Consider the following 27,922-nt stretch of genomic DNA (forward strand, 5'->3'; position numbering starts at 1 on the left):
GGGCACAACTGGGGAAAGTTGGACGGGACGGCGGCCCGCAGGCTCCGTCAGCCCCGAGCACTGCGCGCCGAGCGGCTGGAGCCTGCGGCTCCCTCGGCCGACAGCGGAGGAGGCGAGGCCGGCTGCGCGCCGCTCGGCAGAAGGGCCTCCGGCCGCGAGGGGGCGGCCTCAGGGAAGCCGAGCGGACGCGCCGCGCACGCGCAGAGACGGCCCCACCGAGCGCCGCCCTGGCGGTTGCCCGGCGCGTGCGCGGCGCCACCGGAAGTGACCCCAACGGAAAGGGCTGCCGGGTCGAGCCATGGCTCGGGAGGTGGCGGGGCGGCCGCCGGAGGAGACGCTGTCGCTCTGGAAACGGTAACGGGCCCGGGAGAACAGCGAGGTCCGGGGACTCGAGCAGCGTGGCTCCCAAGGGCCCTCGGACCTCGAAACCCCCGGGTTTGGGGCGTCGGGGTCTGGGCCCGCTTCCGGCGCGCGGCCGAAAGGGCCTTCGGGAGCGGAGGTGGGCGGGGTCGGCGGCGCTCGTTTCCGGCGCCGGGTCGGCCCCCGGGGGCCGGAGGGGCGGCGGGAGGGGCGCCGAGGCTGGGGGGTCGGGGGGTGAGGCCGGGAGCGGCCCGGGAAGAGCCCCCGGCCCCGGCCTGCACGGCGGGCGGCCGGCGCCTCACTGTCGGTGTCCCCTCAGGGAGCAGGCGCTGCTGAGGACGCGCGTCGTGAGCCGGGACACGGAGGCGTGGCAGCGGGACCCCGCCTTCTCGGGCCTGCGGAGGGTCGGGGGCGTGGACGTGTCCTTCGTGAGGGGCGGCGGCGGCGGCGCGTGCGCCTGCCTGGTGGTGCTCAGCTTCCCCGCGCTGCAGGTGGCCGCGGCGCGCGGGGCGGGGGGCCCTGGGTGTCGCCGTGGCCTCCCGGCCGCCCCCGCGGGCCCTGCGGCCTCCACTTCCTCCTCCCCGCGCCGCACGCCCGGTGCGTTCAGACCCGACTCGGGTTGGGAGGCAGGCGGGGACCGCGCAGGGAGCAGGTGGCAGACGAGGCTCAGCCGTGGGGAGGGCGCCTTCCCGACCCGCGGCTCCCGCTCCCGCACCGGCTCCCGCACCGGCTCCCGCACCGACCTCCGCCGCCGCAGTAGCCCCTCCACGCCCGAGGCCTCTCGTGTGCCGTGGCAGCTCTCGGTTTAGTTCCCCGTCAGTGTGCTCTCTCCCACCGACTGTCGGTTCTCCAGGGGACACTGAGACCGTGTCCCTTGTCACCCAGCACCGAGCACAGCGCCTGCCCCACGGCTGCAGCCAGCTTTTGTCGTCCCGGGCCGTGGAGCCGTGGACCGGGAGAGGGTCCTGGGAGCTGGCCCGGTGCCCCCCGAGTGCCCACCCGAGTGCCCACCCGAGGCCGTGCGCAGTCAGCCGCCCGGAGTGTGTTTAGAAACACAGATCCCGTAGGCACATCCGTGGGGACCAAGTGGGCGCGTGGTGGCCGAGGGCTGCGGGCGGGCTGCGTGGGGCGTGCCCGTAACGGGTGCGGTGTCATTAGTGTCTGCAGGGCGCGGGCACGTCCTCAGGCCAGTCGGACTCCGGTGAAAACTCGCGGTTCCGGTGCCTGGGCTGCCAGCCCTGTTCTGAGCAGGTCCCTCACCTTCTAATGCCGCGCGACAGGGCCACCCTCTGGGGCTGTGTTAAGGGACTTGTCGCTCGGAAGGGCCGTCTGTCAGGGCAGCCCTGTGAAGGGAGCGCGTGTAGAAGCCCCAGCGCTCCGGAGAGCCCGCGTGGCCCGGCTCCTACCTTCCCACCTGCGCCCTCGGACCTGGGTCCCCACCCCTCCTCCCCCCAGTTGGCACAGGGCCTGACACCCCGGCCTCCAGCACCCCGGCCCCTGGGCCTGTTTGCAGTGGCAGCTTCAGAAGGTTCCTTTTATTAGCTTCTCCATCCCCGGGGACCCCTGTTCTCTTTCTAGCTGCGAGGTCCCCCCGTCCTTTGGAATTATTTGAAATCTGTTTTCATAAACCGGAGTTGCTTTCTCGCTATTGCACGCAGCCTCTCTGAAAACCAGGTCTTTCCTTCCCAGCCCCTTCTCGCCTAAGGCAGTGCTGTGCTTGTTCCCATCGCACTCGCACAGCGCTTGCACCTCACCTGTGGGCCTCTGTACAGCCCACCGAGCTCTCCTTCACGCACGAGGCAGCCTAGGGAGGCCCTGATGGAGACGGGGTACAGCCAGCCCCTTTGACCCAGCAGCAGGTTGACCCCTGCCCCCATTTGCAAGGCGATCATCTCGTCCTTTCTTGTGCTTCCAGATAGCGGAGGCAGGGAAGGGGGCCGTGGGGTGGTCCCGGGAGGCTGAGAGGGAGCCGGCAGGGAAAAGGATTGATGGATGCAGGGCTGAGGCACGCAGGGAGGCAGGTGCCCTGCTCGTGACCCGGCTGCCTGGTGACAGGTGGTGTATGAGGACTGTCGCATGGTTAGCCTGACGGCCCCCTACGTGTCGGGCTTCCTGGCCTTTCGAGAGCTGCCCTTCCTGGTGGATGCGGTGCAGCGGCTTCGGGAGAAGGAGCCCCACCTGATGCCCCAGGCAGGTACCCCAGAGGAAGGCTCTCTGCTTCCGCCCTGGAGGAGAGGCCAGCCACCATGGCAGGGTGAGGCCTCGGGAGCTTCCTGGAGAAGGGGCCTTATCCCCGAGGAGGGGCTAGGACTTCCTGAAAAGCTGGGCTCAGAATGGCAGCCCCACCCCTCCTGCTCCAGATGTTTTGCCCGACGGGCAGTGCTGCTGACCGCAGCTTCCCTGTGGCCCTTCCAGGTCCTCCTTGTCGATGGAAATGGGGTGCTCCACCACCAAGGTAATCCTCCTGCTGAGACAGGGCCCCGGAGGACTGTGGGAAGGAAGAGCCGGGGCCAGCGGTTCAGACAGCCCCTGCCCGGACGCCTTAACCCCCCAGCTGGGCACTGACACCTCCTTTGTGGGCCCCTTTCTGTCTCAGGACCCACCAGGAAAGAGCCCCTGCTTCCCTCACCACCCTCCTTTCCTGCCTGTCCCCTCGGCTTCCCCCCAGCACCCTGCACTCACCCATCTCCGGTCCCCTGGCCCAGTCTGGAGCTGACCGCTACCGGAAGTGACAGGCCAGAGCTCAGCTAGCCTGTCCCAGCGGCGGTCCACTCTGTATCCTGACACGAACAGACAGGCATGCTCGCTTTCCATGGGCACCCGGAAATCTGCGCCCAGTGGAGACCAAGGGAGAGGGGTTGTTTTACCCTCAGGTGAACCTGGGGATCCGGCAGCAGAAAGAGCCTGCGGGTCCAGAGCCAAAGGGTGGACACATGCCACCCTGGTGGACACTAGTGTGGGACCCCAGCACTACAATCAGCGCCTGCCAGGAGCCCAGAGTGTTGAGGGAATTGTGAGAACAGGGACCCAGAGGCCTGATCGTGGCCGCCAAGGGAAGGAGAGGATGGAAGCTGCCAGAATTGAAAGGAGAAGCAGTGTGAGGTGTGAGCACGCTAAGTGGGCTCCTCAGCTGTCAGCGGGAAGGAGGTGCCTTCCCCCCAGCCTGACTCCCGTGAAGTCGGGGCAGAGGGCCATGTCCAAGGTTAGGCCGGGCCTCAGAGTCCTGTCTCCTCCGCTCTCAGCCTGCAACCGCCCTCTCTTCACTCCTAGAAATTTGCCAAGGTTCTAGTTTTGTCCTCAGTCCCCACGCCGTCCCTCCACTGCCCCCTCCTCCACCCCTGCAGGTTTCGGGGTGGCCTGCCACCTCGGCGTCCTCACAGACCTGCCCTGCATTGGGGTGGCCAAGAAGCTCCTGCAGGTGGATGGGCTGGAGAACAACGCCCGGCACAAAGAGAAGGTGAGAAGCCGGCCTGGGGCCCTGGGCCCTGGTCAGCACCCTGCGCTGGGGCAGCCCTTGCCGGCAGATGCTCTCGTCCCCGTCCTGGACCCCAGGCCTGGGCCAGGAAGCCCTGCTGCTCTCTGTGCGCCCTCTGAGCTCCTTGGCCCGCCTCCGTGCTGCTTTTGTGTGCCCTGGGGGGCAGGGCCTCCAGCTATCGGGACGGGACCTGTGGGAGCCTGTGTGGCTCCATTTTTCCCCACCCCCAGCCTGGAGGCCCTGCTCTCCCCCCTCGGCCAGCATCTCCCTCCTCTTCCCCCCTTGCTGGCACTGGGAACAAAGTCCCACTCCACGGGAAGTGGTGACACGCTGCCTCTCCCGCTGGACAGCAGACTGAGAACAGCACGTCTGTCTCATTCCACGCTTCTGCGTGGAGCAGCAGACAAGCCCATTCAAGTGGGCCACTCCCCAGAGAAGTTTGTTGGGTTGAATCAAATGAGCCCACACTCCTAGCAGGAGAGAAAGCGGCAGGAAGTAAGTGGCCTCGGGTCGGGTTGTGGCCCACTGGCCTGAGGTGGCGCCTGTGTCCACCAGCCGGGCTTGGTGGGTAGCTGGTGCCTCCACCACCAGCACTGGCCGGGGCAGACTGCTGCTGCTTCTTCAGGCCCAGCTTTCTCTGCCCTAGAACAGGGACGAGAGAGCCGAGCTTGCCTGCTAGGGTGGGATGGTGCTGTGAGCTGCGGCCTGGGGTCCGTGCACTTGGGACAGGTGTGAGCCCAGTCACCTGCCGCAGGTGGGAGCGCGGCCGCCTGCTGCAGCCCACACGCAGCATTGGGCCCTTCCTGCTCAGGGGCTGCTAGGCCCTTCAGTGAGAAAAACCGCTCTTCTGTTTCTCCTGTTTTCCAGATACGCCTCCTGCAGGCTGGAGGGGACACATTTCCTCTGATGGGAGACTCCGGGGCCATCCTTGGCATGGTGAGTGGCCAGGGCCAGGGTCAGCGGGGCCCCAAGCCAGCACCATGTACACGTGTGACTAGGACACACCCCAGGCCCCAGCCACCTCGTCTCACCTTCCCGCCACTCCGCCGAGCGGGCTGTGCCCTGTGCCTTAATTTCCTTCCTGTCCCGGGCTATGCTGAGGGGGCGAGGCCCGGGATCACCCCACCCTGTCCCCAGGACAAGCAGCAGGAAGGTGCCCCCTGCCCCAACTTGTCCCTGCTGCCACCCAGGACAAGTTGCCAGTCCTGCAGCCCACAGCGCCCTGCCCTCACTTTCCTCACCCCAGGCCCTAAAGAGCCACGACCATAGCACCAAGCCCCTGTACATCTCCGTGGGCCACAAGGTGAGCCTGGAGGTGGCCGTGCGCCTGACTCGAAGCTGCTGCAGGTTTCGGATCCCGGAGCCGGTGCGCCAGGTGGGTGGGCCGCCAGGTGGGTGGGCCGCCAGGTGGGTGGGCCAGTGCACACCACCTGCCCATTCCGTGCTTCCGTCAGATCAGCTGGGGTCACAAGCACCTGCAGGACAGTCTGGTTGGGCTGCACTGCAGAGTCCTGGGAGCTGCTCCTGGGCCCTGTCCTGCCCTGCCCTGCGCTCCCGCACCTTGTACCAGGGTCACTGGGAGAATCAGCTGATGTCGGCTCACGTGGCAGGACGTCTGGGGCCAGCCCCAGGGAGCCCCATCACCCTGCCGCCATGGCGACCACCACCTCCTTGGGGGCAGGGCCTCGGCCTTCCCTGCCTGCTGATGTGCAGGGTGGCCTCCAGGTGGCAGCAGCGGCCTGCACAGCGTGTGGCTCGCGGCCCCTCAGGGGCCCAGTGCTCTAGGATGGCTCCTCAGAGCGGGTTGCTGAGCGTCCGCCAGCCTCCCTCCCTCCCCTTCGGGCTTGGTCGGCACGTGGGTTCCACTGCAGGAGGCCTTTCTTCCTCATTGCCACCCACTGTGCGACCTTGGGGCAGGAGACCCTAGACCTTCACCCCCTCAGAGCCAGGGCCTCTGCTGTGCAGGCTCCGTGGGGCAGGTGTCCTCCCCTCCACGCCTCACTTTGCCCCAGAGTGGACGGTAGCCCCATCCTTGCAGTGCCCTGGGCACCTCACAGGCCGGGAGGGACTGTGTGTGGCCCTGGAGGAAAGCCTGCCGAGTCCCTGGGCCTACCCTCCCAAGGGAGCAAAGCATCCATCTGCTCCCTGGAGTCCACACCCTGTCACTTCCAGGAGTGGGGTGAGGCCCTGTCTGGCGGCTCTGGCTGGCTGTGTTCTTTCATCCGCTTTGCACTCCTAACTCTGCTTCCTAGGGGAGGATGGGGGATTTAGTGCCTGCTCCCATGGTGTCTGTGGGTCCCCCTCCCCAGGCCACTGAGGGGCCCCTTGCTCAAAGGCCTGTCCTCCACCCCCATCCCACCCCTGTGCCAGGCCTGAGCCGGCGCTGCCGGAGAAGGCGGGTGCTGCCTCTCGCCTCCCTCACTCTGCCTTCCCCGGAACGTCCTGCTGCCCACGCCTGCCCGCCACTCTGAAGCAGCAGCAGTCTGGGGGGATTAGCTGTCGTGTCCTGTAGTCATGCCGTCTGAAGCAGGGCTAAGCCCGTCTGAGCTGGGATCGGGCCTCGCCGAGGCCAGGCCCCCGGATGGGGGTCCTCACGTGGCAGAGCCCAGCGGCAGGCTCTTGGAGACAGTCCCACTCGGGCCTGAACCCCTTCCCTGGGGTCTGCTCTGCCCACAGCCTGCAGTCTGCAGGGCGCCTGTCATTCCAGTGACTTTGCAGAACTTTTCAGACACCTCCCTGAGACAGGGTCACGGGGACACTAGTGGGGTGATAGACGGTGATTCAAGAGAGGACAGATGAGCTGGGCTGTGGAGACCCTCAGAGAGGAGGCTTTTAGCAGGGAGATCCCTGGCTCAGGCAAAACTTACAGGGAAGCAGCAGCTGTAAACCGATGACAGCCAAGTGGCTCCTCTGAAACGGGGCGCCTAGGACCCCCAGCTCAGCCATGTACTCTGGCCCTGGGGGGTGTGGCCGCACGGGGCTGTCCTCCCGTCCCCCATACACCGCTGGTGCTGCCACTCCTTGTCCCAGAGGCTGGGCCTGCGACGGCCTGATGTACCCCCACGGGCTTTCTCGGGGGAGCGAGCGGTGGGCGAGGGCTCGTTCCGAGGCCAGCTCAGGACCCCAGCCACCACCCCTCTCCTCAGGCTGACATCCGCTCCCGAGAATACATCCGCAGGAGCCTGGGGGGCCCAAGGCCCCCTGCACCGGGGCAGACGAGGTGAGCGCTGGGGGCTGGGCAGTAGGTTAGTGGGTCCTCGGTGATGCCCACATGGGGCCATGTCTGGGGGCACAGCCTCCCCCCAGCGCTGCCTCCGCCTACCTTGGCCACATACCTGGGAGGAGCCGGGGCCGGGGCCCTGCACAAAGGCCCTGGGAGTTAGACGAGCCCGCTGTGTCGTGTCCGCGTTCCGAGCCTGGGCTTCCTCAGCTGCCAGGCAGGAGCAGCACTTCTTGTTCTGCCGCGTTCTCATGCGCGTTGGGCAGGCACGGATCATTACCACCGGCAGCAACTGCTTATCCTGGCAGCACCTTCCCAAGAGACAGGCACTGTGATCCACTTTACAGATGAGGAAACTGAGGCCCATGACACTGATGAGCAGCAGAGTGGTTTCAGTGGGCAATGTGGGTTCTGAGTGTGGCCTCTGACATCTAGGCAGGAGGTGGCCCCGCCCGGGTTCCCCAGGGCATTTCCTTTGTGGCTGTCCACTGAGCTGCTTTGAGAATGGGGAGAAGGTGCGTCTGAGACCCCAGAGCTGTCCCAGGGGCGGGGGCTGGCCCTTTGGCCCGGGCCTTCAGCAGCCCCTGAGGATCCAGGTCAGTGGCAGCCCCCAGGGACCCTCTGGGCTCGGGTCTCACACTGCCCCTTCTTGATGTCATTACCAGGAGCCAGAAGGTGCAGAAGTCAGAGGTGTGCCCCACTGGAGGCTCAGAAGAGCACACGGGTGAGGGCAGGCCCTTGGAGGCCCCCAGCCCAGGCCCCAGAACACATCCGAAAGCCCCAGACCCAGGCACCCAGGAGTAGAAGGGCAGGGGCTGGGAGTGGAGCGGAGTGGGGCGCTCCGAAGACTTAGGCCACCTGCCTCCTGCTTCCGGCCTCGGAATGGTAACCAGCTCTGGGTGCTCCTCTGTAGGGACTGGAAAAATGTCTCACCAACAGCCAGTGGGGCCCCCAGGCTCCAAGGACACGGGCACGCTGCGGGCACAGCACTGCTCAGGTGGGCTGTGTGGCTGCCCTGCCTGCTCCACAGCGTGTTCATGGGGCCTGGAGTGGCCTGGAGCGCGCTCAGCAGAGGACAGACGTTGCACCGCGGAGTACCAGGCTTTCCCAAAGGCACAGGAGGGGGCTCGGGGTTCGTGGGGACTTGGGGTTTGGTTTTTTTCTACAAGTGCCCGGATGGGCCCACAGCAGCCAGACCTCATGTCATCTACAGCCTCTCTGTCTTCTCTGGATACATATGCCACTGATTGTTTTTGAGTTTGCTTTTTTGTTCATTTGTAACCCAGCCCCCTTCTCACAGCCACACTGACCTGCTTCTGCCCCGACCTGGGGGGTCCGAGCTGGGGGGCCACTGTGGGCTGGGTCCCTGGCCGCCCTGGACAGGGCCTGAGGCTTGAGGTCATGTAGGGTCAGTCTGGGCCTCGGACGGTGGGTGGCCCCGTCACCACTGGGTTCGAGGGCCGAGAGCTCTCTGCTGGTCCTGCCAGCACAGCACCCTCCCCCACCAGCCTCCTCACCCCGAGGCCCACTGTAGGGGTGCAGCCACTTCTGTCCTGGCCACTTCTCGGTGTGGGCCCCGCCAGCAATCCCCAAGGAGCCAGAATCTTAGCTGAGAGGGGGCCCCTCTTGCCTCTTCACCCTGCTTCCCAAGAGGGCACTGGCTGTCGGTTTGACAGCCTGGGACGGGAGCCCAGGAGGCCCGGGGGTCAGCACGCCCTCTGTGCCCCCCGCCCATATCTCTGTTCTTGATGACAGGTGAGCTCTTCTCTATGGCCTGGGAGAAGCAGAGGGGACAATGAACGAGGCAGCCTGCGGTTTAGGCTGATGGCATGTTGTCCCCCTGCCCCTTCTGCTCCTTTATAAGGCAGCCTGGGGCTGCACCACTCGATGGTGGCAGCCCCTATTGCAGACAAACCATGTCCCCAGGAAGTTGGGTTGTGGGGTGCTGAGGGCCTACTCAGCTAGTGGGGCTGTGTGTGCCCCCAGGTGCTTATGGGGCTCCACTCAGTGGCCCACTGGAGTGAGTGGTTCCGTCATGTTCCACGGGTGCCTGCAAGGGACTCCTGTGGGTGGGGAAGACCACCCCCCCAGGTTCCGACCTCCCATCGTGCTTTTGCCACCTCCCCAAGTTCCCCTGGTGTCTCTCTTCTCACAGCAGTGGTGCTCGGCTAAGGCCCTGGGCGGCGGCTGCCTCATCCCACCTACGTGCCGAGTCCTGGGATGATGAGGCTGGCGCCGGAGACACCTTGCCAGGGTGGTCAGGCTGCAGGGCCCCAGGCTGCTCCCCTGCAGGCCCTGCCCTGCCCCCAGCAAAGCTCTTGGAGCCCGCTGCCTGGCGCTCACGGCACTGCCCACCTGACTTCCAGGTCTTTGCCTGCCTGGGGGCCTTGGGGGCACAGGATGGCAGCCCGGCCGAGCTGGCTGGGCCTGGCTGCCTCGTGCCCACTGACCTTGGCAAACCTGGGATGATGCCTGTCATGCCTCACCAGACAGCTGTGCCCCATGTGCCTAGCGCCCAGTCAGTCCCTGACAAGGGAAGTGATATTTGGAGAAGGGCCCACGGAAGTCATTCGTGGCCATCGGTCTGCAAGGCTGTGTGTGTGCTAGCTCCACCGGTGAGAAGGAAGAGACCAGAAGGTAAAAGGTCCTCATCTACCAACCTCCTCACACCACTGCAGCCCCCAGGATGCACGCCTGCACGGGCAGCACCGTGCCCAGGGGGCACTCTCCCCACCCCCACCTCTAAGGCATGGCCGTGGCCTTTGGGGGTGGGAGTCAGGCCCTGCTTAACACCACTGCTCCCTCTGACCAGGGAGTCCAGTCGGCCGCCGGGGCTGTGGGCATGACGACTAGAACCGCATCTTCTCTTCCATAAGGGGCTCCCCACGGCCCCTCCCCTCCCGCACAGAGAGGAGCAGGCCAGAGCCCGGAGATTCATTTGCAGACAACTTACCTGAGTAGTATTTGTTTTGAGATTAAAGGCAACAAGTCACCAATTTAAACATTTTAAAGTGTACAATTAAGTGCTTTTTAATATATTCAAACTCACTAGTTCCAGAACTTTTCCATTACCTGGGGTAATGAAACCTCGTCACCATCAGCAGTCACTCCCTCCCCCCGCCCCCAGCCCCGCGCAAGCACTAAGCCGCTTTCTGTCTGTGGACTTGCCCCTGGGTACCTGGTCGGAATGGACTCACGCTGTGGGACGTCTGTGCCAGGATTCTCTCCTTAGCATCGTTTTCAAGGCTAATTCACGTTGTAGCCTGTGTCAGGGCTGCTTTTTCTGGCCAAATAATATTCCACTCTGGAGAGGGGCCATGTTTTTATCTGTTCATCTTGTTGATGGATGTTTGAGTGGTTTCTCTTTGGGACCATTATAAATGATGCTGCCACATACAAGTTTTTGTGTGAACTTAAACGCTTTCAGTTCTCCTGGGTGGATACCTGGGAGTGGAATTTCTGTGTCATATGGTGGCTCTGATGAACTTTTTGAGGAATAGCCAGGTCGTTCTCTACAGCAGCCTAACCTTCTTACATCCCCACCAGCCACGCACAGCCTTCCAGTTTCTCCACGTCCTCACCAACACTTGGCTTTTTTTTTTTTTAATGAAAGTTTATTGCGGTGACAACTGTTAAAATAATTACATAGATTTCAGGTGTACAATTCTGTATTACAGCATCTATAAATCCCATTGTGTGTTCACTACCCAGAGTCAACACTTGTCATTTTTATTCTGGCCACCTCAGGGTTTGACTCACATTTCCCTGAAGCCAAATGATGTTGAGCGTCTTCATGTGCTTATTGGTGATCTGTACATCTTGGGAGAAGTGTCTGCTCAAATCCTTTGACCTTTGAGAAATACGGGATTTTTTTGTTGTTGAGCTGTAAGAGCTGTTTACATGTTGTAGGTCCCAGACCCTTTTCAGTTATATAATTTTATAAGTATTTTCTCCCTCCCTGTGGGTTATGTTTCCATTTTCTTGATTGTGTCCTTTGATTCATGAAAGGTTTTAAATTTGATGAAGTCCAATTTATTTTTCATGTGTTGCTGGTGCTTTTGGTGTCATTGAAGAAGCCATTGCTTAATCCAATGTCACAAAGATTTCCTGTTTCCTTCTAAGTTTAATAGTTTCTGCTCTTCCATTGAGATCTTGGACCCATTTCGAGTTCATTTTTGTACACAGCTCTTCGGAGTCCTTTGCAACGCACAGGAATTTTAGGAGGAGTGTGTCCATCCTGGTAAAACGAGGCAGTTGGGATTTTGATAGGGATTGTGTGATCAATTTGGGGAACATTCCGCCTCAACAACAATAAGTCTTCCAGGCACCGAACACGGGGTGTCTTTCATTCATTTAGATCTCCATTTCTTTCAACAGTGCTTTATAGTTTTCAGTGTACAAGACTTGTACTTGCTTTGATTAAATTTATTCCTACATGTTTTATTCTTTTTGATGCTATTGTAAGTAGAATTGTTTTATTAATTTCATTTTTGGACTGTTCATTGCTAGTGTATTGAAATAACAACTGATTTTTGTGTCTTGTATCTGCAACTTTCTGTGTGTGTGTGTGTGAGGGTTTTCTATACATAAGATCGTGTCATCTGTGAATAGAGATAGTGTTGCTTCTTCCTTTCTAACCTGGGCACCTTTCATTTCTTTTCTTGCCCAACTGTCCCAGCCAGAACCCCCAGCACCGTGGTGAGTAAGCGGCGGGAGCTGACACCTTTGTCTGGTTCCTGGTCTTTGGCGGAAGGACTCCAGTCTTTAACCACTGAGTGTGGTGTTAGCTATGGGCTTTTCCTAGTGGTCAAGTTCCCTGGTATTCCTGGTTTGCTGAGTGTCTACCGCGAAAGGGGGTTGGGTTTGTCCAGAGCTTTTTCAATTAGATTAGATGTGGATGGAAGCCATCACTGTCCTTCCTCTGGTAGCGTGGTGGGCCGCACTGATTGGTTTTCACCTTTTGGGCCCCTCTTGCATTTCCGGAATAAATCCCTATTGGTCATGGTGTATAATCCTTTCAGTGTGCTGCTGAGTTCAATTTGCTGGCGTTTGTGGAGGATTTCTGCAGCCATATCCATAAGGGATGTTGGTCGGTAGTCTCCTTGTGTCGTTGGCTTTGAAATAGGGTGATGCTGGCCTCACAGAAGCATTGAGAGGTTTCCCTCTTCTGCTCTGGGGAAGAGTTTGGGAGGGGCTGGTGTGGAGCCTGTGCCAGTGAAGCCATCTGGCCCCGTGCTTTTTGTCAGAGATGAACTGATTACTAATTCAATCTCTTGTTATAGGTCTATGAAGATTTCCTGTTTCTCCTTGAATCAGTTGGTAGCTAGTGTGGTTCTAGGAATTTGTCCATTTTTTCCAGATTATCTAATGAGTTGGCCTGTAATTGTTCATGATATTTTCTATTTCTGTAAAGGTTGCGGTAGTGTCCCACTTTCTTTCCTGATTTTAGTAATTTGAGTTCTTTTTCCGAGTCAGTCTAGTTGTGAATGGTTTCTAAGGAGCCTGTCCCCATCCCCAAGGTGCCCCATTTGTGACCCTGGCTCAGAATGGGGGTTGGGAGGGCAGAGTCCCCTACAGGATTCGTGAAAGTTCAGGGCTCGGTCAAGTGCTTCCAGCTCTCCCCAAGCACAAAGGCCCCAAAAGGTGCAAATCCTACCCCATCGGAAACTACAGGAGAGTCACTGGAGAACAGCAGAGGCAGTGTAAAGTAACGGGTGGGCTGAGTGGGGGTGAACCTGGCGAGGAAGCCTGGTGGGCTAGGGCCTGAACCCTAAAGGGACCAGAGTTTTGGCTACAGACTCAAGGGAGAGACCCCGCAGAGCCCTCGGCCCTGTCTCATGGCCACACCACTGCCACATCGGGGATCAGGCCGAGTGGCTTGCTGAGACACAGTGGGCGTGGATACAGCCTGGAGCTCAAGGGGACCTGGCCTGGGGCCGTAGGGTGTAGGGTTTGGGAGTGAGCCAGGCTGGGGCTTCAAGCGGAGGATTGGTAGCAGGGTGGGGCCGGGGCTGGGCTGGGGCCTGGGCCTGCTGGCCCGGCTCATTCATGGGAGACCTGGAAAGCAGTGGGGAGGGGGCTTTGGAGCAGGACGACCTGCCCACCTCCATCCCTTCCAGCCTGCTCTGCCCTGCCCCCTTGCCCCTATTCAGAAAAGCATATTGGGGCCCTAAGTGGGGTGGCATCTCAGCTCCTTCCACAGATCTGTAAAAATAGGGCCCAGGTGACGTCCATGTCCACAGTCCACAGGCCGCAGCCTGCCCAGAGCCAAGAATAAGTCCTGACCACTCAATAATTCAAGCTGGACCCAAGTAGATGTTCATGTCACTGCGGTGGCCCCTGGGCCCTTCCCTTGGTCAGCACCCCACCCAGGGGCTACGAGGGAGGGAGCGGTCCCAGAAAGGAGGTTGGCCTGACCTTTGCAGCTCGCAGCCAGGCCCCTCAGGCTCCCGCCTTGGGGACCCCAGCCTGCCTGCACTCCCCTCTTATGGCTGTCAGGAACGGGGCTACGCAGCCAGGGCTAGGAGTGGCCCTACCCCATCAGGTCACCCCTCCCAGCAGGTGTGGTCCTGGCTGTCCCGAGGACCCTCCCCTACTCCCACCCCTCTGGCCTGCTTGAGCCTGGTCTGAGCCGGCTCCTCCCCTCCTGCCATACCTCACCCCTCTTCCTGGGCTTAGAGGAACCTGCCCTGACTTAGGCCCTGGTACACATACCCTCCTCGGGGTCTGTGCTCCTGCCTCCTCCTGGAAGACCCCTGAAGGGGCCAGTGCATGTGGAGTGGTGAGAACAGCCGGCCACAAGAGACCAGGGCCCTGGCTCCCAGCTGAGGCCTGTGAGCTTGCTGGGTGTAGATGTGTGGGGAGGGGTCCTCACCTGTCTGGCCCGCCCCGCCCCAGCAGTCCCTGCCGCCCTGCCCTGGCCAGGCCCTGCGTGGAGTTTTACCACATTATTAATTAAAGGCACTGACATCCAAATGAATAGCACACTGGGTAATTAGGCCGGGTGTCATGGAAATGATGGAGGAGGCCCTGTATCCCCAGTTCACCTCCTGGGAAGCAGGAGCGACTCCCAGCATCTCACCACCATGGGTCGTGCTGGGGGCAGTGAGGACTGCAGGCTGCAGGGGCCAGGGCACAATCCCCCGCCCTGTCTGCTTCCTCCCCACCCAGTGGGGACGCGGGCAGGGAAGTGGGCTGATGGCGGAGGGTGTGGTCAGAGACAGGCAAGCAGACCTAGAGCGACTCAGGCAAATTGGGGAAATGATGGAGGGCCGTGGCTGGGGAAGACCCAAACCCAGGGTGCAGGTGTCCTGCCCTGGAACGGGACACAGACACCGAGGCCCTCTCCTGAGAGTGCAGGAGAGCTGGGGGGGGGGGGCAGGCTGCAGTGGTTTCATAGCAAGTCTCTGTTAGACTTGTAATGAGAAACCAGCAGCTCCTTACCTACCCGCCCCACTCCGATTCCCCTTCTCAGAGGTAAAATTTTTGTTCTGGTTTGTTTGCTTGGGTTTTTTTGTATTTACTTCTAAATGGCATTCTAATGTTGGTCTTTTTCTTCAGATTTAGAAATTACCCATTGATTTCCTGCCGTGGGGAGCTGAGAGTTTGTTCCCTCACATGGAGCCCCTCCCACACTCCCCCTCCCCACACACGTTTTGGTTGAATCAGAATTGAGAGCATCAGTATTTCTTTGCACATATTATGCACAGCTGAGAATATACTGTAATTACATCTCTTTCTTGTAAACCTCTTGTTTTTCCTGGACTTAATAATTGCCTCATGTTTTATGTTTGGTTTATTTTCTGTGTACCCATTATTAACACCCCCAAACCCTCAATGGAAAAACAAATCTCTTTTTGGCACATTAAAAACATCAGGCCACCTATGAATTTGTTTTCTCTCAAAGCCTGTGGCAGCCAGCCTCTGAGCTGGCCCCAGTGGTGCCTGGCCCCTGGGGTTTGTGTGCTCTTCTGGCCACATCGGTCTGTATGACCAATGGAGGTGCAGGAGGGAGGCTTGTTGTTCTGATACTGGACCATGAAACACATCGTGACTTCGGGTGGTGCCCCCCCTTACCATCCACTTGGGCCTCAGTGCCATAAGCTGCTCTGGGAAGCCCACGGGGCGGTGAACTGCGCCCACCTGCCCTTCCACATGTGGAGGAGCCATCTTGAAAGTGCATCCTCCAGTCCTGGCCAAGCCTTCAGGTGCCCTCAGCCCTGGCTGTCATCTTGAGTGCCACCTCCTGAGCGACGCTGAGCCACAACCAGCCAGCCGACCTGCTCCCAGGCTCCTACCCCTCAGACACTGAGATAACCAGTCTTTGTTCTGGGATAACGTGTTACCAGCAAAAGATAACCAGTACAGAGCCACCCCCTACCCCACCTGTCTCGGTTGTGCTACACCTGCTGCCCATCCATCACCAAGGACCTCCCTCCACCCTCACCTGTGTCCAGTCCCCTCCTTCATGGTCGCATGTGCTCCTGTTTGCGCTGCTGCCTTGTTTCAATGGCACCATCATCTGGTGGCTTCTTGAGAGCACGTAGATGGAGCTACAACCCCACCCTCGCCCCCATCCCAGAAACCAGTGCCCCATTGGTCTTCCAGCGAGGAGACCTGGAAAAGTGGCAGTTTTTTGTTTACCCAGAAGAATCCTTGTCTCTAAGGCACAAGGACACCATCTTTCAGGTGTCTGTCAACAGCCTCAGGAAGAACTGCATTGTCACGTTTCATGACGTGAGAATCCAGGTATGGTGGGAGAACCCGCATTCCCTCCTCTGGGCCCCAGTGGTGCGGGCCGGGAGGCCACCGCTGTCCGTGGTGCTGAAGCCAGTGCCCGGCTGGCCGGGCTGGCCTGGCTGTGGCCAGAGAGAATGCGGAGCCTCTGCTCTAGCTTTACTCCGCTGCCACCCTTTCCCCCCCAACGCTGGGCAGACGCTGGCCATGCTCAGGACCCCCGCCCCCTGTCTGGGCTTTGCTGCACCTGGCTGTCTCCTGCCCAGGCGCTCCTCCGTAGCTTTATTTTTTTCATTCATTAATCTATTTTAATGATTTTTAGACAAGCTGTGTATTTTCCTTTTACGCTGGGACCCACAGATTTCGTATCTGTCCTGAGTACAGATGTATTGTGCAGTGCCCTAGCTGACCTCTCCAAATTTAGAAGTTCTCGATTCTGTTGTCACTGCTGGCTCCACTCTCAACTTTTTTTTTAAATCCCAGTTAAGCAGGTTATTGAATTCCTGTTGACAGCCACTCTAGACCTTCTAATAATATAATTTATAAGAAATATGGGGTGCTTCATGAGTTGGGGTGTCGTCGTCGTGTGGGGGCCATGCTAACCTCTGTATCATTCCAGTTTCGTGCACACACTTCCGAAGCGAGCGCCTCTGTAGCTCTTGTGAGCAGACCCCACACAGGCTTGAGTCCTGGGGTGAGCGCCTGTAGACATCTGAGGTGAGAACTCTCCAGAAACCACCTTAACCACTTTAAGCAAAAACAGGCCTTGTCCGTTTACTCTGGGGGCAGAGCTGGCTGGGGGCACCTGCTCTGTCCCTTGGTGTTGGTGGCGTCCCAGAGGCCCTCTCCCCTCTGGAGGCTGGATGGCCGGCAGCAGCCCCAGGCTTGTTTTCTGCCTGTAGTGTTCCCAGCGAGAGTGCCCTCTATCCCAAAGGCTCCAAAGGAGCCCCAAGGCGACACCCCTCGGTTTCGGCTGCCTGGCTTGACCATGATTATTGGAGGGGGCATGTGCCCAGCTGGGGGGCAGGGAGTGGAATCAGCCCCTGTCCACCTTGGAGGGATTGCTCAGTGGACAGTCAACACTGTCACCAGAAGAAGGCATACTGGTCGGGGAAACTGAGGGGAGGGGACCTTCTTGGGACGTGCTGTGGCCCCAGAATCTCTCCATTACCTCTTCCCAGCCGTACCCCAATCTTGTCTCTGGGTAATTCTCTTCCAGTGCCAGCAGGGAATGGCATGATTAAGGTTCCATTATTAACTTGCCAATCTTGTTTCTGGGGCACAGACGCTGACGGCTTAGGGGACCCAGTTGGCATATAACAAGGTCTTCATGACAAATTACTTGGTATCAATTAACTATCTAGGGAAATGTCAAGCAGGATCCATCATGCTGGCAGCGAGGGACAGCCAATTAACCCCAGGCGGATGATCCAATCCGGTTGGTTGCTGCCTCAGCCTCCAGCAGGGCCGGGAATGAGGGAAGGAGCCTGGGGCACCCAGAGCGGGCACACAGCTCTGCCGTCACGCACAGGGCACTCACAGCCCACCTTGCATTCGTCCGTTCATTCCAAAGCCACTTGCCAGGGCAGGCCTGACTGCTGGTCGGGGTGGGGCAGTGCTGGGGAGGGAGAAATATGCAGACAGGTGTCCCTGACTTGTGGTCTCTGCAGGGTCCAGTACAGTACGAGCATCTTTACGGCAGCAAGGAGGGAAGCGTTAGCCCTGCAGGGGCCTGAGCAGGGCAGGGATATGAAGGAGGTGTCGCCAGGTCCCAGGGTGGGGTCTGGTCGGGGCACCAGGCACAGAGCCACACTTTGGGCCCAGTGCTCAGAGCCTTTGGCAGCGAACTGGCACACGAGCAGAAGCGGGCTCTGCCATGCCGAGGTGTAAGACTTGGAGACAGTTTCTCACCTGTAGAAGGGGGCTAGTAGTCCAGGTTCCCAGGAGCGCGCTGAGAGAGCGGTGCTGGCCCACGGCAGGTGCTGGCTAAGTTCGGTCCCCTCCTCCCTGTGGGTGAAATCTTGGTCCCCAACTCACTGGTGGGGGGCTGAGGTGGAGCACGTGCTGGGCAGAGGCGCTGGAATGAGGGGTGTGTCCCTGCAGAAGGGCATCCTAGAGGAGGTGGCCACCGCCGGCACAGACCGGGCTGAGTGGTGGAGTCGGGGGATTCTGGCCCCCCCATGCCTTTTAGGGTTTCCTTTATGTTTTCAGGAAAGCACTCTGGCTGTCTGGGTCCCTCATGAGGACTGGTGACCATAGTCTGACCCCAAACTATTGCCCTGATTTACCCACGCTGCCCCCCGCCTGGCCCACGCCTCCGGGGGAGCTGGTCCCCACCCTGTGATGGCCCTGCGGCATCTATTGAACGATGATTGGCAGCTGCCACTTCCCAGCCCCCCCAGCCGTGGGGCCTGTGCTTATTCATGACACTGACATATGGCACCTCCGTGGGGGGAATCAGTGGAAGCTGCCAATTGTGAGAGTGCAGCCTGTCCCCATTCGAGTCCTGCTGAAGCAAAACAAACGCAAGATGTGAGGGGAGCAGAGGCGGCCGGGGGCGTGAGCGTGCGTGTCTGCACGCTGGCCCCACACTGCGGGGGTGCTGGGAGAGGGGACGGGGAGCTGCCAGGCCTGCCAGTGAGGTTTGGTTTTCATGGCTTCTGGGTGCTCAGCTGGTGGAGTCCCCAGAGGTCTCGCCCACCCAGCCAGGTAGGCTGGCTCACCGGGCCCTGAGACCCCGTTCAGCTCTCCCCCCTCACCTGGCGCGGGACTCGGCCCGACGCCATGAAGCAGACGGGCTGGGCAGCAGGCAGCCCTGTGTGCACATCCCTGAAGTGTTCTCATGCTTCCCAGAATCAGGAAATCCTACCTAATGTCAAACCAGAGTCCGTAGGACTCCAGGCTTGGTCAGTTTCTTCTCTTTGCTGGGGACGGGAGAATGTGTGTGCACTGGCCCGCAGCCCACCAGCACGTCCCTCCTAGGCCCTCCCCCACGTGGGGCTGGCCCTCCAGTGCTCAGTGGGGCACTCCTGGGCTGCAAAGCTCTGCCCCTCGGGCTGGGAGGGCTCTTGGGGTCCTCCGCCAGCCCTCCTCCCTGGCCCAGGTTGCTGCCATGGAAACGAGGCTCTTTGCCATCTGGCCACTGCATCCCGGAAAGGGTCAGTGGATTCAGGGACCAGGGGGTCCAGGAACTATCTTGGCCACAGTTCCAGGCCCTGCCCATGCTGGGCACCCCATGGCCTGCAGCCCCCACCCCCAGCACCCCGGCAGTGCAGGGCAAGCGTGCAGACACACACACACACACACACACACACACACACACACGCGCGCGCACACACACACGCTCACGCCCCCAGCAGCCTCTGCTCCCCTCAGATGTTGTGTTTGTTTTGCTTTAGCAGGACTCGAATGGGGACAGGTTGCACTCTCATCCTAGCAGTGAGGCCAGCCCTAGGGTCCCCAACCCTGCTCTGCCACCTGCCCCCATTGGTAGTAAGAAGTCACAAGAGGTAGAAGAGGGATCTGGAATGGGGCCTGGGGCCCAGCAGGCTGGGGCGCTGTGGGGGGCCAAGAGTGAAGAGCCTGCCCCAGGCGAGGGTCTGACACGTGCAGGGCTGGAAGCTCTGGACCCTCTTCCACAAGCCTTCACATGCCCTTTGGACACTGGCAGACCCTGTGGGGTCTCCCTGCGGCTCCCCTAACCTCCTTGGGGTGCAGCACCACCACACTTTGGGCCTTCCCCAGGGAGCTGCACAGCCCTGCCCCCGGGGTGTCATCTGCTATGGAGCTGCCCACCCACCCACTCTGTCCCAGGCAGCCGGAGCCCTGGGAGTGGGGGCGCTGCAAGGGCAGCTCTGAGCTCAATCCCTCTGACAGCCTGGTCCTCAGCCCTGGGGGCTGGCTGGGGGCTGGACCCCCTGTCCTCGCCTGGGATGACGGGCCCCTGCCCCAGCTCAGTATGAGCCCCCCACCCCCGTGCCTGGCTGGCAGTGCTCAGGCACTGCTGTGTGTGGCGGCATCTGCTGCTGACGGGCTGGGGCAGATGGGCTGCCAGTGAGCTAAGTGTGTGCGGAGGACGGGGCGCCATAGGAACCCCTTCCCGCGGGGGTGGGAAGGCAGGTGCCTGCTGGTGGGGAGTGGGGAGTGATAAGGAGGGAGGGGTGCTGGGATCGCAAAGGCTCCCAGTCTGGGTGGCCCATGATGCTGGTTCCTGGTAAGGGGCTCTGGAACTGCTGACCCCACCGTGAGGGGATGCTGGGCCCTGGGGGCCCTGGTCAGGGGAGGGGTCCTCCTCCCCCGTTTCCACTGGCTGGGTGGCCTTGGGCAAGTCACTTCCCTCTTAGGGCCTAGGGGCCTGAAAGACTGCAGGGCGCCTCCAGCTCCCCAACCCTGAGCTTCAGCAGGATGGGGGCGTCCCCAGCAAACAGATGCCTGCCATCTGCAGGGGCCTCCTGCCAGCGCAGTCTGCCAGGCCCATCCAGGGCACGTGGGCAGTGCCTCTGCCGTGCACTCCGCAGCTGGCTGTGGCTCCCAGAGAGGTTAGGGTAGCACTGTGTCAGACAAGGTCACTCCAGCTTTAGGAGCCCCATGCAACCTCCTCGGGAGCCACGCGGGGCGGGTCCTGTCAGGTCATGGGGGCTGGGCTCTTGGGCAGGATGCCCGCTGAGGTCAGACACCGCCCTGGCCTGGCTGCCCCAAGGCCCCGCCCACCAGACCCTGGACCGCCGGGGCACTGGGGCCGTGGAAGGGGGACGTGTGGGAAAGGCGGCAAGGAAATAGCCCAGGGCCACCGACAGTCTCGGGAACCACTCACAGGGCCCCCCAGAATCCTGCTCTGGGGCCCCCAAAGGCTTCTCGTTCGTAATGACAGTGAGCAGAACCCCAAGGCCTGGCCCAGCCGCTGTCATGTGTTGGGTGCTGCCCCGAGCTCTTAGCACCGTGTCCTCCAGCGGAGGAGGTGGCCGTGACCCCATTAGACGGGACAGGAGACGGGGCTTAGGAGGATTAAGTGGCTGGTTGAGGTCTGGGGGCAGTGAGTGGCTGCAGTGGAGCCTGGGCCTGCTGGCTGCACAGCTCCCCCCACCCCCGGCTCCTGGTCTTCACACCCCGCTGCAGGGGCTCCACGGTGCCTCACCCCCCACAGCTCCAGAAGACCGGGGGAGGGTGCCAGGCGGGCCCTCTGTCCACTCTCCCCCCTCCCATCCCGGGCAGCCCCCATCCCACCCCCGTAGCCGCCTCCGCCCTCCCGCAGTGACTCAGCTCAGCTGTTAGCCTCTCCGCTTGTTGGTGGCTGCTTTGTTTTTTTTCTTTTCCAAAGTGTGACATCGCTGTTGTGCGATGGTAGGGCGACAGCCTCTGCCCAGGAGTGTCCATGGTGGCCCCAGCTAGAGGCGGCCACGTGGCCAGATGACCAGGCCTTGTCTTCAGGTGCCGGTCCTCGGCAGAGAGACTGTCACCTCCAGTGCGGGCACAGTCGTGCCCTGAGTCCCGCCTGACTTGGGTATGGTGCCAGGGACACCTGTCCACCCGCCCTCTGCAGCTCCTCATGACCCAAGGACCTTGTATCCTTGATATTGTAAGCTGGGCACCAAGAGGCCAGAAACCCTCTCGGGAGCGTGACCTGGGGTGGGGCCAGAGCCCCTCTTTTCAATAAAGGAAAAGAAGTGGAGAAATTTGTGCTGGAGAAGACTGGGGGCGGGAGGCACTGCCGTTGCCAAGCTGTGGAGGCCGAGTTACGTGGAGGAGGCAGGACTCCCCTCAGCGAACGGCGCTGCCCTGACACCTGGGCCTGTTGGTGGAATTCAGTGTTAGGTGGTGAGTTCCCTGTCTCGAGGAGGATTCAAGCCCTGATGTGGATGGGATTCTTCTTGGGACTGAGCCCAGTGTGGTGGAGTTGGTGGGAAGAGTGTTAAAAGCTGGAGTTGGAGGTTTGAGGTTCAAGTCTCAGGTTTGTGTGTATGAACTTAGGCAAATCATTACGTTTGGTGCTTGCAGCCTCTCAGCCTCCTCATCTCTAAAATGGGAGCAGTACCTGCTTCGCAGGAAGAACTGAGTATCCGACGAGACAATGTGGGAGAAAGTTGTATGAGACCTTTTTATATTCCGGGTCTGACCTGTGCGCCTTGAAGGTTCCCCATCTCTGAGAGCTTTTGCTGCCAAGCGTAGGAATGAGGCCCGTCAGAAGAAATGGCTTAAACTCCAACAGGGGAGATTTGGGGAGGAGATAAAGAGGGGTTTTCGGCGATGGGGAGCAAAGAGGCTTGTGGGACCCACCCTCCTGCGTGTGCATAGGACACCTAAGAGAGGCTGGCTTCTCCTGCCTCTTGGACTCAGAGATCCTGGGGTTCTGAGGTGCAGGGGAGACTGGGGGGCTGAAGGCGGTGGGGTGCTCATGGTGCCTGGAATTGGGGACACCCCTGGCCTTGGGGAAGAGGTGACAGTGAGGAGACCAGAGGTGGCGGAAAACCCCGTCTGCGTAGCCACAAGCTGACTTGGGGTTTAAGTAACTGAGAAGGTCAGACAGTCCCACTCCCACGGACGCTGAGCTGGGGGCTGCTGGCTTCTCCTTCCCACTTGTCACCCCCCATCTTGCCTCTCTCCCCTCCCTCCCCCACCTCTGCTCTGTGCCCATTTCTCATGTCATTTGGAGTGATTGAATGATGGCCCCCAAAAGATGTGTCCACATGTAACCTCAGAACGTGACCTTTCTTGGAATGAGAGTCTTTGCAGATACAACAAAGTAAAGGATCTTGAGATGAGATCATCCTGGGTTGTCAAGTGTCAGGCAGATGGAGATTTGAGACTCAGACTCGTGAAGTTGAAGGCAGACATTGCACCCACAAGCCAAGGAATGCAGAGGTTGCTGGCAGCCCCTGGAGGTGGGGAGAGGGGCCTGGAACAGGTTCAGTCTCAGAGCTGAGCAGCTGCCGGGAATTTGGGCTGGAAAAGCCCTTTGGAAGCTAAGGGGGTTCTGGGGTGACTGTACCTCGCTGGGGCATTTCCTGCCGTACACAGTCCCACCTTCTTAAGGCAGAAGTCAGAGCCTGTGTGCCCTGACTCCCTTGCAGCTGGAGTGTGGGCATGTGACTCGGGCTCCTCCAACCACAGACACCCAAGCGACTGACTTAGAAGTTAGCAACGTCAGGAAACAAATGCCCCTGAATCTGTTTTCCATCCAGAGCGGTGGCAGAGCTGCTTGACTTTTGGAACAGCAGTGCCGTGCCAGTGTGGGCTGCGGGTCTGTGCCAAGTGGTGGAGGCCAGGTGCTTGTGTGCTTGTTCCTGGGTGTGTGCCCACCGGGCACTGCCATGGTTCTCCAGAAGATTCTCTGACCCTGCTAACATCCTGCAATAACTTCCTTTTTTCACCAAGCTAGCCAGAGTGGATTCTATTGGTTCCAAGTGGCTTGTGGAGTAAGGAGATCTCACTGGAGAGTTGCTCTCGTCTCTGGCCGTGTGGCATGGAGTCATTCCCCAGAGAGAAGCTCCTAGAAGCCCTTCTCCTGCGAATCCTGGCTGGATGAGTGGGCCATGTGGGATCAGGAGGTAACGCTGCCAGCGTCCAGTCTGGACAGGTCAGCCCCCACTCTCCCGAAGGGGACACCTTGGCTTTTCCGTGGGCCCCAGGCACCCCTCTCCTCCCTCACTCCTGCCCCCTCTTCAGCCCTCCTCAGGGCCTGTGTCCTCCCTCCCTCTGTTCTCCTTCTCTCCCCTACACCCTTCTTAGAAATGAAGTCATCTAGAAAAATAATCAAAAAATAGAAAGGAATAAAAAAAAGCTAAGAAAATGGGATTTTTTTCCCCTTCCAACATTTGGTGACACCTCCCACATGGATGAGTGTCCACTGGGCCCTGTTTTTGTCCAAGGGAGACTCAGGCCTGCACCTCTTGGCGGTGTGAGTGGGGTGCGTCTCCCCACGTGGGGGTCTGCCCTGGGCCTCCTCCTGCAGCCTGGCAAAGGTCAGCCCCAGAAGCCCGAGACCCCTGGTGATGCCTCAGCAGGAGGCAGGAGTGGGGCAGGGCCAGAGAGAGCGTGGGTGGGTTTAAGTTCAAGGGGGTCCTAGCTCCTAAGTGAGGTCTCAGCCTCCAGTCTCGCCTCTTCCTGCCGGCCCACGCCCTGCTGCAGAGTTCTCATTTGTTTATTTATAATTTATACTCAGCCTGCTTCCAAGAAAGCTCCAAGCCACTTGCTGAAAAGCTGCTTCCACCAGCTCCGCTGCGTTCCTGTCAGCCTTGGGCTCAAAGCCCGTGGACACGTCTCCGTGCTTCAGCCTGCCCCCCTGAGCCCACCAGGTCTGGCCCCCAAACAGCCTTTCTTGCCACTCAACGTGCTCCTGGCTCCCAGGGGACCCTCCACGCCAGGGCCCAGGTACCTCCTCCCCATCTTGGGACCAGACCCTCCCTCCATGACACCTTCTCTGGCCCTGACGGGAGGGGACCTGGGGACATTTTCATCTCTCTCCTGCCCCTTGGGAATCTGTTCTGTGTCACTGTTACAAGTACAAGCTGTTTCTTCCTGCCCTTGAAGGGGTGTGGCCAAGCCATGTGACCAGTGAAGATGACAGCGGATGGAGATGGTGAAGGTGGGGGGCTCCCCTCTGTGTCTGGAATGAAGTTCAGCCCTGAAGTGCCAATGGTGGTCTCTTGGGCCTACGTTTTCACAGCTGCATATGCAGGAGGGGAAGAGCCTGCTGGCGGGAAGCTTTGGCCCGGGAGAGGCCGCCCAGACTAGCCGGGGTCACCCTCACGACTTTGTAGAAGCCAAAGACACCGTTTTCACGTGTGTCTTCAAGACCTTGGTGACTAAGGGCAGCTCCACAGATCAGGGAGGAGGGTGGGGGCAGGGGACCCAGTACAGGGAGGAGCAGCGGGCCCACAACTGCACTTGGTGTCTCCGTTCCCAGCGGGGGCCTCAAAATGTCTCACTTCTGGCAGGAGAGTCCCCTTTGATCCCGGGTCTCCCTGTTCCTTTGCCCTCCTTTTCCATCCTGTGGCAGAAAAGCACGCGTGGGCGCCAGTCAGAGCCTGATAGCTGGCTTAACCAGAAATTGAAAATGGCGCCTCACATCTCTAGCAGCCATGCCTTGCAGGCTGGAGCTGAGGAGCTGACCTCAGCCCGGTGCCCACGGAGCACACGTACACTCTGTCCCCTTTCGGAGCCTTGGTGTCCCCGCTATAAAAGGAAATTCTCTCAGGCAGCTCCCTTTGCCGAGTCTGTAGATCCAACTGGTACAGAGTAGGCTGGATGCCTCTGCCGGTGCAGGGGGCATGTCCTGGGCAGGGAGCAGGGACGGCCCTCCACCCCCTCCCACCCGCTTGGCATTGTCAGCCGTGGCCCTTCCTCCTTTCCTCCCTCAGCTTGAGAAGATACATCCTGCCAGAGGGAGCCCTGGCACAGCAGGGCCCTGGGGGTCGCCCTTGGGAAGCCTCACTGGTGAGGGCAATGCCAGGCGGGCCATGCCAAGGACACTCTGTCACTTGGCGGGCACACAGAAGAGCGTGGCCTTTCCCTCGTTCCGGCTCTCCTTGCCCCTCAGTTCCAAAGGGCCACGGATGCCCTGGCTGTGGGGTTGAGGCAGGCCAGATGTCCCTTCCAGGCCAGAGGCCCTGGGCCAGAGAGACGGTGCAGCCTGGCCCCAAGCTGACACAGCGCTGGAACCCTTGACTTTGGAGCTGAGCCGGAGACGGCCAGGTGGCTGTGTCTCCTGAAGGAAATGCCTTTGAGCCACAGACTGGCTCAGGAGCATCTGGCCTGCTGGGGTGGCTGGTGCCCTGCTCCCCGCCAGGCTGGCAGCATATGGCTGCCCCGCCAGCCCAAGCCACACCCCCTGCAAAGAGCTCCTCTCCCAGTGCCCACGCACACAGGGAGGCCAGTTGGCCTGACATTTGGACGCAATTCCGGGCAGCCTTGGATGCTCATCTGGCTTCCTGCCTGAGAAGTGGCACCGTGCCCGGAAGGAGTACAGGCTTCTCAGCCGCAAAGAGCAGGATCAAAGACCTGGAACCTGCATGCGCTCGTGGCGTGATCTCAGTCAGGGGGCTGCCCTGTCTGAGCTGTTCCTCGTTTGTGAAAGCGGGCTAACCAGGGTGAGGGCTGATACCTAGAACCACAGGAAACATGCTTGCTGTCCATGGTGCACGCGTCACCCCACAGGGGCCCCCAGGGACCACTGGGAGGCCTTGCACACACCCCGCCCTGGAAGGTGAGCCCACCCTCCTCCTCCTCCTGGCCTCAGCACTCACCCACTGCATGGCCCTCATCGCTCCTCCCGTCAGTCTCCCACCAGACGGAGCCCCGAGGGCAGCAGCGGGCCTCCATGTAATCCAGCACCTGGCAGATTCTTAGCCGGAGCCCAGAGAATTCTTAGCTGAGGGGGGCTGTATGAGGGTAAAACTCCCTGAGGCGCCTCGGTCCTCCCACAGCAGTGAGCTCTTGGGGACTGAGGTACTGAGAGTATGGCGCTGGGTACGTGGGCCGGCGCCCAATCCTCGCCGGTTCCCCTTTCAGAGAATTGCCCAAGGGGATTCATGCCCTTGGTGGGAGGAAGAAGAGAAAAGACCCTCATTCACCTGCTTAGTCTAAATTATTTACTGAGCACCTGCTCTGATCTGAACAAGACAAACTCTTGGCCACCGTGGCGCTTTCTCACGATAAACTTTAAACGAGTATATTATCAGCTGTGTGGGATGGTGATAAGACTTATGGAAGACAAATGGCAGGGAGCATGGGGAAGGTGGGGTCATGAAGGAGATATGTTAGAGCAATGCATGGAAGGAGGTGAGAGACAAGCACGGGGAGCAAGTGCAAAGGCCCCGGGGCAGTAGTGAGTCAGCAGGTCGGGGTGGCTGACTTGGGGAGTGCAGGGAGAGAGTGGTGGAGGGGAGAGGATCCGTGCCTTCCACTGAGGGAAACGGAACGGAGACAGAGACGGGACATTACTTTTACAAGACCCCTAGCTGCTGTGTTGAGAGTGGACTGAAACAGGAAGCAGAGAGAGCCTGGGCTCCAGGTGAGGGCAGTAATCTAGGTGATAGAAGATAGCCCGGGCCACTGTGGCAGCCGTGGAGGTGGAAGAAGTGGTGGGTTCTGGGGCTACTTCCAAGGCACAGCCGTCAAGGTTAGTTGGTGGACTGAATGTGGGTGTGACAAATAGTCAAGGAGGACGCCCAGGCCTGAAGCCCGGCCCCATGGGTCCCCCGTGGGTCCCCCGTGGCCCACGTGGATCAGAAGTGGGGCGAGCTCTCTCGGGAGCGCCTCTCAAGCCCCTGCCCCTCTGCACTCTGCCAATCGCCCTGTGACTGAGCACTTTGCCTTGACGATCCCGCCGCGGGGTCCAGGCAGGGTCCTGACAGCAGAGCCAGGCCTGGAGGCCTTGGCGTGCCCAGCGCCCGCCCTGCGTGCCCAATGCCACAGGCTCGGGAGGAGGCAGAAAGTCCAGTCACCCAGTTAATGTTTTCAGAGCATTTTACACCCAGTGTCCAGCCCACTGCCCTGGGAACTGAGCCACAGCCGCCCTCTTCAGGGGGGTTAACTCTGCCTCTCCCAGACCCTCACACACGCATGCAGCCCCTGAGCCCCCTGGTTTTCCCCTGGTCTCCCTCGAGTCTCGCCTCCTTTCCTGCTCTGGCCAGAGGACCTGCGGGGCTCCCAGGAGGGGAGCCTGGGGGGGTTCTCTGGGGTCTCCGGCTTGAGTCTGGCCATGTTGGTCATTGGCTGACTTTGGTCCCTGACACCCAGAGCTCAGCAGGGACCCCTCTTGCTCCTTCCCCCTCCAGTTCAGGGCTGGAGTCAGCAGCTGGAGGGGAAGGAATGAAGGGCCTGGAAATCAGACAGCCCATGGTGGGAGGGCAGACCATTAGAGCCCCAATGTCTGTCCAGCCCAGAGGGAGGGGAAGGAGGGGCTGGATGGGGTCTGAGAGAGAATAGGCCTAGGCTGTAAACTCCCCTAATCTCAGGACCCAATGCAGGAATTGCATAACAAAGAAGGGATGAAACATGAATGTGAAATAACGTGAGCTTGAGAGGGAGTCATTATTTCTTGGGTTCAACCTGAAATCTGACTCAAAGGAAAGTTACTGCAACTGGGGAAGAGCACAGTTGGCTGGAGAATTTGGTTTTAAAATAAATAAATA

The 27,922-nt window shown here is 60.2% G+C and overlaps 1 protein-coding gene across 13 annotated transcripts; it reads left to right on the forward strand.

Moving 5' to 3' along the window:
- Positions 1–238: 238 nt before the first annotated feature.
- ENDOV (endonuclease V) lies at positions 239–27,911 on the forward strand. 13 transcript variants are annotated; one of them, XR_013991964.1, is made up of 10 exons: positions 239–354; positions 680–851; positions 2,416–2,815; positions 3,705–3,817; positions 4,703–4,771; positions 5,082–5,210; positions 6,982–7,055; positions 7,721–7,779; positions 7,969–9,692; positions 9,868–11,599. XR_013991964.1 is itself a non-coding variant. In XM_081028942.1 (10 exons), the coding sequence occupies exons 1-10, from the start codon at positions 299–301 to the stop codon at positions 8,310–8,312; spliced, it is 1,191 nt and encodes a 396-aa protein (XP_080885068.1). In that variant the 5' UTR covers positions 239–298; the 3' UTR covers positions 8,313–11,599. The 13 variants fall into 13 exon arrangements, 6 of the variants coding, with proteins under 6 accessions (XP_080885068.1, XP_080885064.1, XP_080885067.1 ...); XR_013991967.1 differs by having other exon boundaries at positions 2,416–2,550; positions 2,776–2,815; positions 7,721–9,692; XM_081028942.1 differs by having other exon boundaries at positions 2,416–2,550; positions 2,776–2,815; positions 7,969–11,599.
- The last annotated feature ends 11 nt before the right edge of the window (positions 27,912–27,922 follow it).

Source organism: Rhinolophus hipposideros (genome assembly GCF_964194185.1).
Source record: "Rhinolophus hipposideros genome assembly, chromosome: 20".
Lineage (NCBI taxonomy): Eukaryota > Metazoa > Chordata > Mammalia > Chiroptera > Rhinolophidae > Rhinolophus > Rhinolophus hipposideros.

Coding starts and splice junctions, on each gene's coding strand:
- ENDOV (XM_081028938.1), top strand. CDS start 299: ATGGCTCGGGAGGTGGCGGGGCGGCCGCCGGAGGAGACGCTGTCGCTC. Junction 7,056..7,720: donor CCTGCACCGGGGCAGACGAG/GTGAGCGCTGGG, acceptor TGTCATTACCAG/GAGCCAGAAGGTGCAGAAGT. Junction 7,780..7,968: donor AGGCTCAGAAGAGCACACGG/GTGAGGGCAGGC, acceptor GCTCCTCTGTAG/GGACTGGAAAAATGTCTCAC.